The sequence below is a fragment of the Colletotrichum abscissum genome (assembly GCF_030869225.1).
Source record: "Colletotrichum abscissum strain IMI 504890 chromosome Unknown Scaffold_22.1, whole genome shotgun sequence".
Lineage (NCBI taxonomy): Eukaryota > Fungi > Ascomycota > Sordariomycetes > Glomerellales > Glomerellaceae > Colletotrichum > Colletotrichum abscissum.
The window spans coordinates 221,611-235,285 of NW_026850121.1; the positions used below are offsets into that span (position 1 = coordinate 221,611).

At 52.8% G+C, this 13,675-nt stretch overlaps 3 protein-coding genes across 3 annotated transcripts; 1 reads left to right on the top strand and 2 right to left on the bottom strand.

The window, feature by feature from the left end:
• Positions 1-1,683: 1,683 nt before the first annotated feature.
• CABS01_09270 (uncharacterized protein) lies at positions 1,684-1,878 on the bottom strand (the record flags this gene model as incomplete). Its single annotated transcript, XM_060542627.1, has 1 exon — positions 1,684-1,878. One exon carries the CDS (start codon positions 1,876-1,878, stop codon positions 1,684-1,686), a length of 195 nt encoding a protein of 64 aa, XP_060400354.1.
• A 6,021-nt stretch (positions 1,879-7,899) lies between these two features.
• Positions 7,900-11,418, bottom strand: CABS01_09271 (elongation factor Tu GTP binding domain-containing protein; the record flags this gene model as incomplete). Its single annotated transcript, XM_060542628.1, has 5 exons — positions 7,900-8,462; positions 8,862-8,949; positions 9,007-11,150; positions 11,228-11,337; positions 11,399-11,418. 5 exons carry the CDS (start codon positions 11,416-11,418, stop codon positions 7,900-7,902), a joined length of 2,925 nt encoding a protein of 974 aa, XP_060400355.1.
• Positions 11,419-11,930: 512 nt separating this feature from the next.
• On the top strand, positions 11,931-13,337 carry CABS01_09272 (acetyl-CoA acetyltransferase; the record flags this gene model as incomplete). Its single annotated transcript, XM_060542629.1, has 4 exons — positions 11,931-11,995; positions 12,068-12,117; positions 12,180-12,255; positions 12,326-13,337. 4 exons carry the CDS (start codon positions 11,931-11,933, stop codon positions 13,335-13,337), a joined length of 1,203 nt encoding a protein of 400 aa, XP_060400356.1.
• Positions 13,338-13,675: the final 338 nt, after the last annotated feature.

A 13,675-nucleotide genomic window follows, 5' to 3' on the forward strand; every position in this document is an offset into this window, starting at 1 on the left:
CCTTGAAGTTATTCATATTCGGCACTGGCAGAACTGGGGGCAGCTTGTTGAACGAGGGTGTCGTACGTGAAGCTCAGCGGGAAAATTCGTGTACCGGTCTCACGGTTTTTGAGAGGGGGGCATCCTCCTACCTAATCAAAAAGTTGATTCTTTTTCCCACTTCAAGCGAAACTCTAAAGATGAGCAGAACATGAGCAAGCTGCTTACTGTGCAGCTTGAAGCTTTTGCCTTTTTTTCCCTTCCATCCTGCCACCTGAACTCTACCGATCCCACAGAATATACGGAGTACTAGGAACGAATGACAGGACCTGGTAAACGGAATCGAAGGCTCGCCCCCGGCGAGCAAGGCATGGTATTATTACATGGCACGGCATGGCATGGAGACCTGGGTTCGATTCGGTGTCTCGGTCGGACAAGACACAGCATACGAGCTACAAAATCGTTCAATTTATCCGGTGCCGGCGCCGCGGGAGCTAGGAGGGGTGGTCGTCAACCTGAGGGGTTCGGTCATTGGGCCGCTGGGGCGTAGTGTAGATGCGGCAGGAAGACCACCGCATCTCCTACGGCCGTTGGTGAAGATCTTCTTCCTCCGGGAAGGGGAACAAGGTATCTCACACCCAAACCTCGTAGGAAGAATTTCACATACTCGCGTTCCCCCCCCCCCCCGCGTCGTCCAGATCTGCCCGAGCCTTCCGTGGCCCAAGCTCTCTGGATCACTCACTGTCTTGCCTACCCGTTCCTTTTTTTCTTTTTCTCTGAATGTCTATCTGCGGAATCACGGAAACACACGTGTTGTGGTGGCACGATCTTCGCGCAAGTGGTCCTGTGCCCGACACCCCATGTCCATGTCTCTTGTCGTTTTCGTTGTCGATGTCGGTGGTGATGACATTGACAACGTTTGGTCTTGGCGAACCTCGTAGACTTCGTCAAGTTCAACGGCAAAAAGGCAAAGACGAGAGTTTCCTCTTGGCGCTTATTCTCTTCGGGCGTTGTGTTACATGGCATTGTGTGAACGACCAAACGGTCGATATCTTTGAATTACCAAAATGGGCAGGAGAGCTGTGGTTCCGTTGAAAGATGCGTGTAAGTCTAGAGAGGTCTCATGTCACGCGTCACGCTATGACGAACGTCTCTGATGAGATCGAGAGCTTCGAGGCGGGAAGGTCGCAATGGGAGGCGGCAGCGCGGGATATCTTGCACATGTCACTAGTCGTACCAACGGCCGGCCTCATCATCTACGTTTGACAGCAATCTTCTGCATGATTTACCATCTTGTGATTGTGACAGCGCGAGGCGTTGTGACGCAACTTTCCGACACGTGTGCTTGACAGCGTAGAATGCCAAGACAAGAGCTTCCCTTCCCCAGCTCCCTATTCCAGAAGCTGGGGAATTCTTGAGGAAGAGGCCCCTTCGACTACTCGAGAAAGGAAGTTACCAAGAAAATTGTTGAGAGATTTGGGGGTTCATGGGGGAGGCAGGGGGTTGGTTGACGGATGGGTGAGATTCTGCTGCGTACTGTGGTATGTAGTTGCAGTGCAGGTTCAAGGTAAAGAGGGTAGGCAGGGTGGGTTTCGAAGCATGTGCCGAAAGGTTCGTCACAGCAGGCGCTTCAAACTGGGCAGGTAGGGTGAGTACCCTCAGACGAGCTAGCTGTTTCTATTCACAGAGCCCACACACTCACCCTCACCCACACTGTTGCCTTCTTTTTCCCCAGTTTCCGGCAGGTGATACGGTACTGCTGGTGGTTGGGTCAGGCTGGGGTTTGGCGGCAAGGGTACGGAGTAGCGGGAGGGTTACGTTGGAGAAGGGGGAAGGAGGGGCAAGGGAAAAGCAGGAGGAGGAAACATGGTGGTAGTGGTGGTTGGCAAGAACAACCATAGCAAGGAGAACTTCCCTCTAGATCTTTGGTACACTAGAAGGAAAGTGTGCTTTGGGTGTCAAGATATGTATGTACGTCGGCTGATGAGCGTGACTTGCAGCAATGGGGTTGTAGAACGAGGTGTGTGCGCATGTGCGTGTATGTGACTACCAGTGAGTACCAGTAGGTGTGTGTCTCCTTGCATATTGCGAAGCAGCATCATTTTGCGAGGTGTGGCGGCAAGGCGGTGACGGGTTGTTGATGGATGTGTGGTTTTCCCCCTCGTCGTGTTTGTTGACCAATTGCCTTTTTCGCAAGGTTCGAGACACGCATTGGCTCCTATCTTTACATAACAGGGACAATGGCATACATTTTCCTTTCCAGCCCCTTGGCCACTAGGCCTTTGGCGTGTAGCCTGGGGGAATGTGGAAAGACGACTCATTGCAAATTGCTCTCCCATCACTACCTTAGTCAGATACACACTATCATCCATGATATCGTCGCTCTCTCTGTGTGTTCCTCTGATCTTGCGACTCGGTGAGGGAGTCGCCAAGGCGTACGAAGTAGAATGAGGGCAGCAAAAGCATGGCATCGGCCGGCCGGAGCCCGCCGATCCCCTTTCTAATCCTGGATCCAGCCCAAAGTCCACTTGTCACGTCCTTGAGAGTCTCTATCTCTCTCTCCCTCTATCACTTATCCTGACCAAGCCTCAACTAAGGGTATTAGCTCTGTCTTCAAACAGAGTCTAAAAAGCACACTATGTATCGGCAATAGAGAGAAACGCGCCGGTGCGGGTTCTTAATGTTAACTCCGATCTCCAGGTTACGGCAGTTTTAGCAAAAAATAAAAGAGGGACTAAGAGGTTTGTGATGGAACTAAAACACCGTCCGGTTTTTCCTGTAGGTTTGGTCCTTGGAGGGGTTCAACAGGGTTGAGCAACCATAAGGTTTGGGGCGTCCTTTCCTTTCCCGCCCCCCTTTCACCACCCGCGGAATGGGATTTTTCAACGTTTGCACCTTTTCCTGACCATGCAGGAGAGGGAGAGGCCCGTGAGGATACAGGCGCAGGCTGGCGGCACGACACCACACACACACACACACACACATACACACCAAGCACTTCCTCGTACGTACGGATACAGTACCTACACACGGACTAGGTCGTTCCCTTCTTGTCCCTAAAAAGAATGTTGTATGCGTTTGTTCTACCGCAGACGCTCGCAGACCAGACCACAGTACTCTGCAGACACCACCCACACATGGCCCCTTTGTCAGATCGACTTGGCGTTGAACACACATACATCACCTACGGAACTACCGATGTTGTTGTGGCGAAGCAAGGAAAAAGGTTCGGCGAGTCAAACAAGACGCATCGCATCACGCAATAGCCGCCGTCGCATGAGCCTCTTGATTGTGTATCACGTGTACGTCTTACGCAGTTTTCTTCCTTGACACAAGTCCACGCATGAGGCTATAGAGTATGACGCGCAAGAAGGGGGAAGTTCCAAAAGTTGGCATGATGGGCTTTACGATAAAGTTTGGCCCCCAATGGCGTCGTCACCTTGACGAGGAACAAGATGGAAAAGATGAGAGCGGCGATGTTGAGCTGGTCCATCGTGTCTGATCTCACGGCAAAGAAAGCAAGGGAGTAAGTAAGTAACTATATTCGCGTACGGATATTCTTTACCCGCACGCGCGCGCAGCCATGTGGAATGCAAACTAGATTCAGGTCGCCGAATGCTGTGTAGTTGAAGGGTCCCCCTTTCCCCCACATGGCTCGAGATGTCACCGTGTCAAGGCATCATCAAAAGGGATCCGCTTCGTCAGAATTCATCAGCAAAACTTCCACTATCCGTGCGCTAAATTACTTGTTCACCCTTTCTCCTTGCGTTCGCTCGCGTGGCTTAGAGTTGGGTGATCGAAACTTTACCCAGGGGGGGAACCGCCGAGCCGTTCGCGACGACCGCCGCCGCCGCCGCCAATGGAACTTTACTACCGTATCCCGTATGGTACCCAGCGGCAATTGGGCCACCACCACCTCCACACTTTGCAAGTTTCCCGGTTCTAATGGCAACACACTAAGACGACCAGATACCGGCCGAGATTTTGCCAGTAGCGCAGTGGGTGCCGTGGTGTTCCGCAATGCTGCTATGCGACCTCAGTGGGGTCTTTTCAAACGGAGACCTGTTCTGATCCAAAGGGACTCTGAAGGTTCATCCGGGATTTTCCCTTGTGTGTTGTCGAATAAATTAGATTGGGATGTGGGGGTGAGGAAGAGGGAGGAGGCTCCCATCTTCTGCATGCCTTTCCTTGGTGTCTTGCTTGATTGGTTGGTACAGTACTACCGTATGTAGTAGTGGTGGATTGGTGGCATCCGTAGCTTGGAAAAAAAAGTAGGGCTTTAGCTACAAAACGGTCGCGGGGAGGAGAGGTACGTCTGGCGGTGACAAGTTTGACAACGAAACAGTGTTCCAGCAGCTTGTTGTTCTGTTAGTTTTAGAGCTGATCCCCGTCGGCTACAGCCGCTCCAACGGGCGTCCTTCGGTTGTTGACATGTTGATCATTGAGATGCCAATCTGTGTCAATCTTTGTCCCGTTCAAGGGGTCATCAACGACAGGCCCGCATCCGGGCCTAAGTATGCAGGTGGTGCTGTATGTGTGTCTGCCCCCCTCTCCAGAGAAGCCTCGGTGTATTTTCTGAAAGTCCGGAATATGGTCGGTGTGTGCTGCTGCTTGTTGGTGCCGGGGTCTGATCCACTCCAAGGTGAGATGGCTGGGAAGCTTGCAAGAATGAGCTACTATGGATACAGATACAACCTGAAGGACCGGGAGACGTGAAGAGAGAGGGATGAGACGGTGGGCAAGATGGGGCGATGTACGAATACAATGATACTCTAGGTATGGCAAGAGGGGGAAGAAGGAAACTCCGCACTCAACTTAGTTACTGTGGTATCCGTTGTAGGTACTACAGATAGGCACTTGGAATGCAACGGCGGGGAGGCTGGCTGCGATGGGCCGGCCGAGGGATGGCGAGGTAGCTCTCAAGGAGTTCGAAGCTCCTCCCTCCCCCTTCCGGGTTCCGGGTTGGTTCGCAGTAAGCTTTTCAGTGGAGGGATTTTCTTTCCAACTGCACCGCCGTTCGACGACCCCCGGTTCGATCGGCGTTCCGTATGGCCGGCCATGACGATTGGGATTTGGGGGAGACGCGGGATTTGAGGACTCGCTTGTCGGGGAAGTCGGATCGGGGATCCCAGGTTTTACGGCTTTTGTTCTTCAGTGTCACGGATGGTTTTCCGTTGTATATTTCTATTGGACGTTGTAATGTGGCACGTATCCGAGGCGTGAGATCTTCTCCCGCTCGAAACTTGTATTCTCAATGTAACTTGGACATTTGGTTCAACGACATTGGGGCAGTGCTGTCTTCCTTGCATCTGTAGTTTGACTACCATGACAGAGTAGATGCTGTCTTTCCCTGGACTCCGTTTGAAAAGGTCTAGCCCGCGCCGATACTTTCCCATATCGAAATCGAAGAAATGCCATCGGCCCTTTTTTAGAGGGGAGACCTAGTAAACTGGGCAAAAAAGTTGCGGGATACCGCTGATCCAAAGTATCAGAACGATTGGAGGGGGTGACTCTGGGATTGTCACATAGGTTTCGCTTTATTTATGGGGTTCTTGTCGGGGGGGTGTTGTTTGGTTCTGCAGTGTTGGTATGGAGCTTGTTTCACGACAGTTGGATCTGCCAAGGGCATATTCACCCCCGCTCTCGAGATATGTTACGGATGTGAACATCTCCGTGCTGTCAACTCTTGTCATCTCATGTCTATGGAGTATGGACCATGTTAAGGAACGGTTCAACTGGAGTATCTGAAGGACGGTCATGTGGCTGAAGGCGCAGGATTATTGCGGAGTTCCCACGTTTACATATGCCTCTTCGTGAGGTAATCATATCTCATGCCAAGTCAATGACACGTCTAAGACGGTACTCAGAATGAACAGGAAAATATCATACCTCAGAACACGCTGGAGCGGAGGACGATACCTTGAGGGTTTGTCTAAGGTGCTGGCCATCAATGTTCTCAGTCACTAATGGCATCACAGGCCAAAACTATCAATCAGGGTAAAAGGGCTCACCGCGCTGATTCACAAGTCTATCATTGCAGTCAGCTCGGAGCCAAGCCGCCCATGGGAATTTCCCACATCCAAGAGCCGATGTCGAACGATCGTCATGAGCAAAATGATTCTGCATCTCGCGTTCTTGGACCTGTCTCGACCGGAGACAAATCTAAAGCGGGCAGGCTATACACGGCCTCGTAGTTACGAGTGTAACGTGGACGTATGGTCGCCGTGGCTTTGCAATATCTGCAAGCTTCATGGTCTCGATTCTTTGCCAAGAAAGCTTCTCGGTGTAGATTCAAGACGCCGAGAGTCTGGAAACCAAACATTGTACCATTCATTGCCTTGTTTCTCATACCAAGTCGATGCAAGACAAACCTCAAGGTAGGGCCATCGGAAACTTGTCATTCGCCAGGCAGCAAGGACATCATGAGGGCACATCCTAGGTTGATACTGTCGGGATGGAGAGGCAGAGTCCTCATTTGCACTAGACGATGGATTTCTGCTTGACTAATCCGTAGGTCTATCCCGTCATCTACGTTGAATCAGGTGAATGAAAATTGACGAGAGCAAAATCGATGTAAATTCGATGTGAAGTTGCCTACGCAAAAATGCCTCACCGTTTCTAGAACCTAACCTCTCACTACTCACGTCACCAATAATCCACTGGAAAAGTAAGACCTCTGCATCTGCAATTTGCTCTCTTAGATTCCTTTCGATTTTGATACAGAATCCAACGCGAGAACTTTCCGGCTCTGCGAGCTCGCTAGATGGGTCCCTTCCGGCCCGAGAAACGCCAGCAAGGATCCGGTTTCTCCGTGTCCCGAAAATTGGCCCAGATCGTCTAGTTGGTTAGGATGATACGTTGTGGTTCTTCTATACAGCGATCCGTGTTGACGGCGGTTCGAATCCGCCTCTGGGCAATTTCGCTTTTGTTATTTTGGAAAATTTGTTTCTGCAAGTAAAGAGAATCATCACCGTAACTTTTTCTCTCTTTGGATCATCCGGAGTCGATGGCTATGCTGTCTTGCTCAAACGTGTGGGGTTGGGAAACTCACTCGACAGAACGAACTTTGGAGAACATGCATGCATGATGGCTAAGGTAGAAGCGACTGACTGACCGCATGCAAGCCCGCTGAACATAAAAAACCTTTCTCGGAAAGTCTATGATTTACATGTAATAATTCAACCTAGTGTGGGGGGAAGCTATTCTGAGCACCCGGGCATGAGCGAGTGCTTCGACGAGACACACAGCAAGTAGATGGACACGGCAAAGCCGCACACGTATTCTTCTAATGCGGGCTCGTCCGGCGCCGGACGCCGATCCGAGCCCCCTCGTCTTCGGCCACCGGTGCCCGCAAGGTCCCCGAAGGCAGACCACCTTCCAGGATGGCATGAGGAAGAACTCGAGACACGATCCCGCCAACCCCCCCCCCCCCTCTTTACCCCCTTCTCTCTCGAAGGAGGGATACAGAGTACATAGATTGGGGGAATTGAAACACGCCCCCCTTTGCACACACCATTACGCCCTCATTCGCCTGGCTGGTCTAGACCCGCGTCTTCAAGCATGGGCACTGGAGCGGGGAATAGTAAGTCTACGAAACCAGACACCATCTTTTCTTAAGTTAGAAAGGTGAAAGACGCTCGTTCCCCTGTTTTTTCTCAGCAGTTTTTGATATACACAACGGCCCGAGTTGTCTCATGGCTGGCTCATCTATTCGCAGATGCCCACAAACCTCGCTGCCTCATCACATGTGAGCCCATTCGCTCTCCATTCTCTTGAGCCCTTGTTTGGCGACTTGCATGGCTACTGGCCCACAAGCAAGCGCCTGACCGTATTGTCTCAACAGCCGCATCGTTAGAACCGCTGACCTTGCTACATTCCTGCATACTGCTGCTCTCCCACCACACGCTACTGAATAACCCTTTAGTCGCCAAGAGCGCCACTCTCCATGAGGCTTTGGTAGAACTCAGGCTCCAGGAATGTTGCCACGCTCACGTCCTCGCTGAGACCCTTTCTCCTTCTCGTCTTCAGCACAAAGTCTCTGGCCGTGGCTTGTGCACTTGCCGGCTGCAGCGGCCGCAGAATAACCTCCTTGTCGAGAGGATCACCTGGCACAATGCTCCAACTGTCAAACGTCAAGCTGACCATGGCCATGCCCTTGGTCTTGATGCGCAGGTCCGTTTCGAAGCCAAAGGAGTCGATGACAGGAATCAGACCGTTGACGCGATAGAGAGGCGTGCCGGCCACAGGTCCATCCTGAAGGACGTGACCACGACGTCTAGCCAACGTTGTATAGACCTCTGTTGCGGAGTCCTCAGGGCCAGTCACAGAGACAGAGTACAGAGGCTCCATCAGTCGAGGGGAGGCCATCAGGAACGAAGAGTAGCAGGCCCGCCTGGAAGTGGGGATGATCTGACCGCCTCCCCGGAAGATAGCTTCCGACGCCAACGACACATCCGTGATCCTGAACTTTGTATTTCGAATGGCTGTAGCGAGCAGGTATCGTTAGCGGTTGGTTACCGGTGAGAGAGTAAAGGTTGGGGAATGGCCTGATGTGGGGACTAGATATCTGCTAAGGGCCGTGCCCCCATCCCCGGTCAACCACAGCCCCCTCCTAAAAGGCATGGTTGTTGAATGAGGTCTCGTGCGCAGAAGCAGGTTTTTGTTTTGACAGGTCGGGGTAAGATGAGGGGACCATAGTCTCGCTGCGAATGCAAGCCATGCCCAAAAACCCAACCCCAACCCCGGTCCCATGTGTGTAGGACCCTCCCGGGAGCTAGTCCCGCCTGCTTGGGGACCAATGGCAGGATACCAGGAAGGTTCCAAGGACAAGACAATAGACAGGAGGCGGATGCTAACAAGGGGTAAGGGAAATAAGGACTCACGTTCTTCGCACAGGGGCCCTTCTCTAGTTGCCCAGCTGAAGCCTTGGCGAATGGTTTCCTTGACCGTCGTCAAGAGCTTCTTGTCGACCTGGAGTTTTGTTAGCCCATTGCCTATTTGTCTGAAAGTGGAGGGAGGAGACATTACCTCTGAGGGCAACGTGTCGTCCTGCAGAATGTTAGGGCCCATCTCATCGGGACCAAATGCCCAGATGCTTCTCGCTGCCAGCTTGTCCCAACCATAGGTGTCTTCGAAGTATTTGGCTGTCTTGCGAATAGGGTCCTTGATCTTGACCTTGCCTGACTCAATGTCTTCCGAGATGCCCTTATCTAGCTGCTCGGCAACCATCGTAATCTTGTTCTTCTTGTTCGGCGTGATGGCGTAGCATTTGGTCGCTGACTGCTCAACGACTGTCTCGCAGAAGCGAGTTACTGGATCCGAAATCTTAATCTCCATATCGGCGTAGAGGCGTCTAAGGTCATGGAGAACACAGTCCATGTACAATTCGCCAGTGCCCAAGACGATGTGTTCTCCCGATTCCTCAACCTTCGTAGTAATGAGCGGATAGCTCTTTTGGATTTTCCGCAGACCGTCAAGCATCTTGGGTAATTCTGACGGGTTGATGGGCTCGACGGCTACCTTGAGTACAGACTCGGTGAAATGTGTGACAGGCTTAAAGATGTAAGGATCCTCATCATCTTCAAGCTTCGGCGGGATGAGTGTTGCCGTTTTGACGATGGAGTTGTCGACTCCACCGAGCAGTACGAAATTGCCCGCCGGCACGCCGTCCGTCGGAATGTTATACCTCGACTCTGCGATGAAGACGTCAGAAATCGTTGCCATAGCCATGTCTTCGTCGTCATCTATCGAGTACCCCTCTCCAAGAACTCGGACTTGCGAGCCAGGATGAGCTGTGCCACTTAGCACGCGACCAAACGAATAAAAGCTCTTGGCGTCTGCGGTGCTGAAAAGTTTTGTTACGTGAATTACCAGCGGACCGTCTTGGTTGCAAGCCTTCATGGACTGAGCCAACTTCGTATCCAGAGGGCCAGTGTAGTACTTTTCCAAGTACTTCTCCGCAGACTGGTCAGGTGAAGGGATGTGGCCTACGATCATGTCGACGAATCCTGTTGAGGGACCGAAGAACTGCTCGCAGACCAGTTTTAACAGCACCTTAGCGTCAGCCTTGTACTGAGAAGGCTTCAAGGTGATGCCGAGGCTGCCCAAGACAATCTTCAATTCCTCTGGGCTGTCGCTGATTGTGTGCGTAAAGATCTTGTAAATAGGCTCCAGAACGAAGTTGACAAAGGATCGGCTCGATCGTGGCTCTAGCGGCTTGCGGGTGAAGTTTCGTTTCTCGGGGTTGAAGTAAATATCGCCCCATAACCTCTTCGCGAAATCCTCGGTGTTGATGCCGCCGTACGTGTCTGCGTACATCTTCGCGAATGACTGCAGGGTGAAGCACCACCCCATGTCCGTGCAAGCAAAAAGAACATTGCCCTTCTCGGGGCTTATCCGTCTTTCCTCGCCCTTGCCCGGGATAGTGTTTTCGATTACCGTGTTGACCTCCTCGATGACGTGCTTAAGCTTGAAGTAGGCATCCTTGGGCGGCAGCTTCAGCTCCAAGATGAGGCGGTCCATCTTGTTGACAATGAGCGTCAGCGGGATATCCTCCAGAACAGCATGCTTGATGATTTGCTCCGTGTTGACCTGAACGCCCTCCACAACGTCGACAACCAGACAGACTCCGTCGGCTAATCTCAGACTGGCTGCGACCTCATCAACAAAGTTGACGTGGCCGGGGGTATCCAGAATGTTAATCAGATGGGATTTTCCTTTGGAACTCGGAAGAACCAAGCTCATGGGCGAAGCCTTGATCGATACGCCTCTTTCCCGTTCCACAACGTGGACGTCGGTATATCTCAGCTGCTCGTCTCTCTTCTTGCCGACCCGGCGCTCGAGCCTGTCTGTGATATCATGGGTTTCCAACACCAGCATATCCATAAATGCCGTCTTTCCGTGATGGAGGTGTCCTGCCAACGCAACATTCCGTATTTGATCGGGGAAGTTCATGAGGTCTGTCATGAAGCTGCGCTCAAAGAATACGGGTGGTAGGTCGACCTCTTCGATGTTGAACTTCTTCTGCTCGACGGGCGCTATGATCGGCTGCGAGAGCAACTGCTCATCTTCCTCTCGTACAAGGACTTCGACTTCATCTCCGTATACTTGCTGTGCCGTCGGGTAGTATTGTTTGTCCTCGTGCAGAATGATCGCATTTGATGGGCCATCATCTGTTCCCCCAGGTTAGTTAACTTCCATCGGCGCAAAAGCAAGATATACATGCCGTCAATTTCCATCAATTCTTGACCAGTGGGTGCGGGCGCCTCGCTAGCATCATCGCCGTAGACGTAATCGCCCTCCGCCCCTCGTTCAGACGCCTCTTCAGAGCCGACATCCTCGCCGATGAAGTTACCGAACCTATGATAACAATTGTCAGTCGAACTATATTCTCGGCCAACATAATGATATGTTTACTTACTCGTCGTATAAATCATCCATCTTGGCGTCTAGGGGTGCAGGAGATGAACTTTTTGTCGTGGGTTGCTAGAAGCCTGCTGAAATTCTAGTCCACGCGCAGTCGCGTTCCCAGCATGACGGCGGCGCAAAGTTTCTGGCAAGGCTACATTGTGGCTAAATCAGAAGTGTGGCTGCAAGGCTGAGTGGCTGAAGCTAAGTCAATTGGTCGCACGGCCAACGCTAGTCAAGCAGGTACAGTGGAGCTTGGGACAGGGGACCTCCGACAGAGAGCTACCTTACCTACTGCGCCACAAGGTCCCAGCTGTGGACAAAGCCACCGGAGCGGTGCAGGGTCGGAGCAACCCCACCAAACATCCAAAAAGGCGGCGAGGGGTGATTGGAAGCAGCTCTTTCTGATTAGTGACACTTGCCCAACAAAAAACTGTTTACTTCCTTCTCTCTTCACAGTTAAGTAGGAACGGTTCCCGGCTCATCCTTGAAGAAACTCTCCTTCTTTCATCCAAACCCAAACATCCAACATATCCACCTTCAAAATGGCCAACCTTCCCCCCGTCTACATCGTCTCTGCTGCCAGAACCCCCGTTGGTTCTTTCTTGGGGTACGAATAAGCTCACTCGACAATATTATCTTGACCGCTTGACCGAGAAGCTAACGTACTATCTTCTCTCAGTTCTTTGTCTAGCCTGAGCGCCACGCAGCTGGGTGCTCACGCCATTAAGGGTATGTAAATGTCTTATCAACGGTCCGAGACGCGGGGCAAGCTAACATTTACCCCTCCACAGCTGCTGTCGAGCGAGTCCCCCAGATCAAGCCCGAGGATGTCGAGGAAGTCTACTACGGCAACGTCCTGTCCGCCAAGTACGTCTCACGCACATATGAAGGGTTATAATTACCCATACAATGTTTACGTATTCTGACCGAAAACCAGCCTCGGCCAGGCCCCCGCCCGCCAATGCGCTCTCGGAGCTGGCCTCTCGCAGGGCGTCGCCGCCACGACCGTCAACAAGGTGTGCGCCTCGGGAATGAAGGCCATCATCCTCGGTGCCCAGACTATCCTCACTGGCAGCGCCGACATCGTTGTCGCCGGTGGCACCGAGTCCATGTCCAACACTCCTCACTACCTCCCCGTCCTCCGCAACGGCGCCAAGTATGGCGACCAGACCCTCGTTGACGGTGTCCTCAAAGACGGTCTTACCGACGCCTACGGCAAGAAGGAGCACATGGGCATGTCCGCCGAGCTCTGCGCCAAGGAGCACGAGTTCACCCGTGAGCAGCAAGACGAGTACGCCATCAAGACCTACCAGAAGGCTCAGGCTGCCACCGAGGCCGGTGTCTTCTCCAAGGAGATTGCCCCTGTCGAGGTCTCCGGCGGCCGTGGCAAGCCCGCTATCAAGGTTGACCGCGACGACGAGGTCAAGAACCTCAACATTGACAAGCTCAAGGCCATGCGCCCGGCTTTCATTCCCAACGGCGGCACAGTCACCGCCCCTAATGCCGCTCCCCTCAACGACGGCGCTGCCGCTGTTGTCCTCATGTCCGAGGCCAAGGTGAAGGAGCTCGGCGTCACCCCTATCGCAAAGATCCGCGGCTGGGCCGATGCCGCCCGCGAGCCCGAGCGCTTCACCATTGCCCCCGCGCTGGCCATCCCCAAGGCCATCAAGCACGCCGGCCTTACTGAGAAGGACGTCGACTTCTACGAGATCAACGAGGCGTTCTCCGTCGTTGCCCTCGCCAACATTAAGCTCCTGAACCTCGACCCCGAGACCGTCAACGTCTTTGGTGGCTCCGTCGCCATCGGACACCCCCTCGGCTGCTCCGGCGCTCGCATCGTCACCACCCTTTCGACCGTCCTTCGCGAGAAGAAGGCCAAGATTGGTGTTGCCGGTATCTGCAACGGTGGCGGTGGTGCCTCCGCCATTGTCATTGAGAGCCTACAATAGACGGACACTCAATTGCAGCAGAATTTCAAGATTCCCCCTCTCCCAAAAGTAGAAGTCTCGGAGCTCCGAGTTCGTACGGTCCAAATCAAGTAATTGGCAGGAACGTGGGGCCGTGACCCCGTCGAGCACCCACGTACACACGCGCAGAGTCAGCGGCTTTGCCGCATGTGACGCTGGTGGTTGTGCAGACTGCAGAAGACTTGACGCACACCACTTTTTGTTTTTTGGTCTCGCGTCATGGTACCTGAGCCGATGGGCGGGCTCCAAGACTACTGAAGGAAAATTTAAAAACCTCAAAAGGACAAAAAAGACAAAAGTATACCAAGTTTTAGATATAG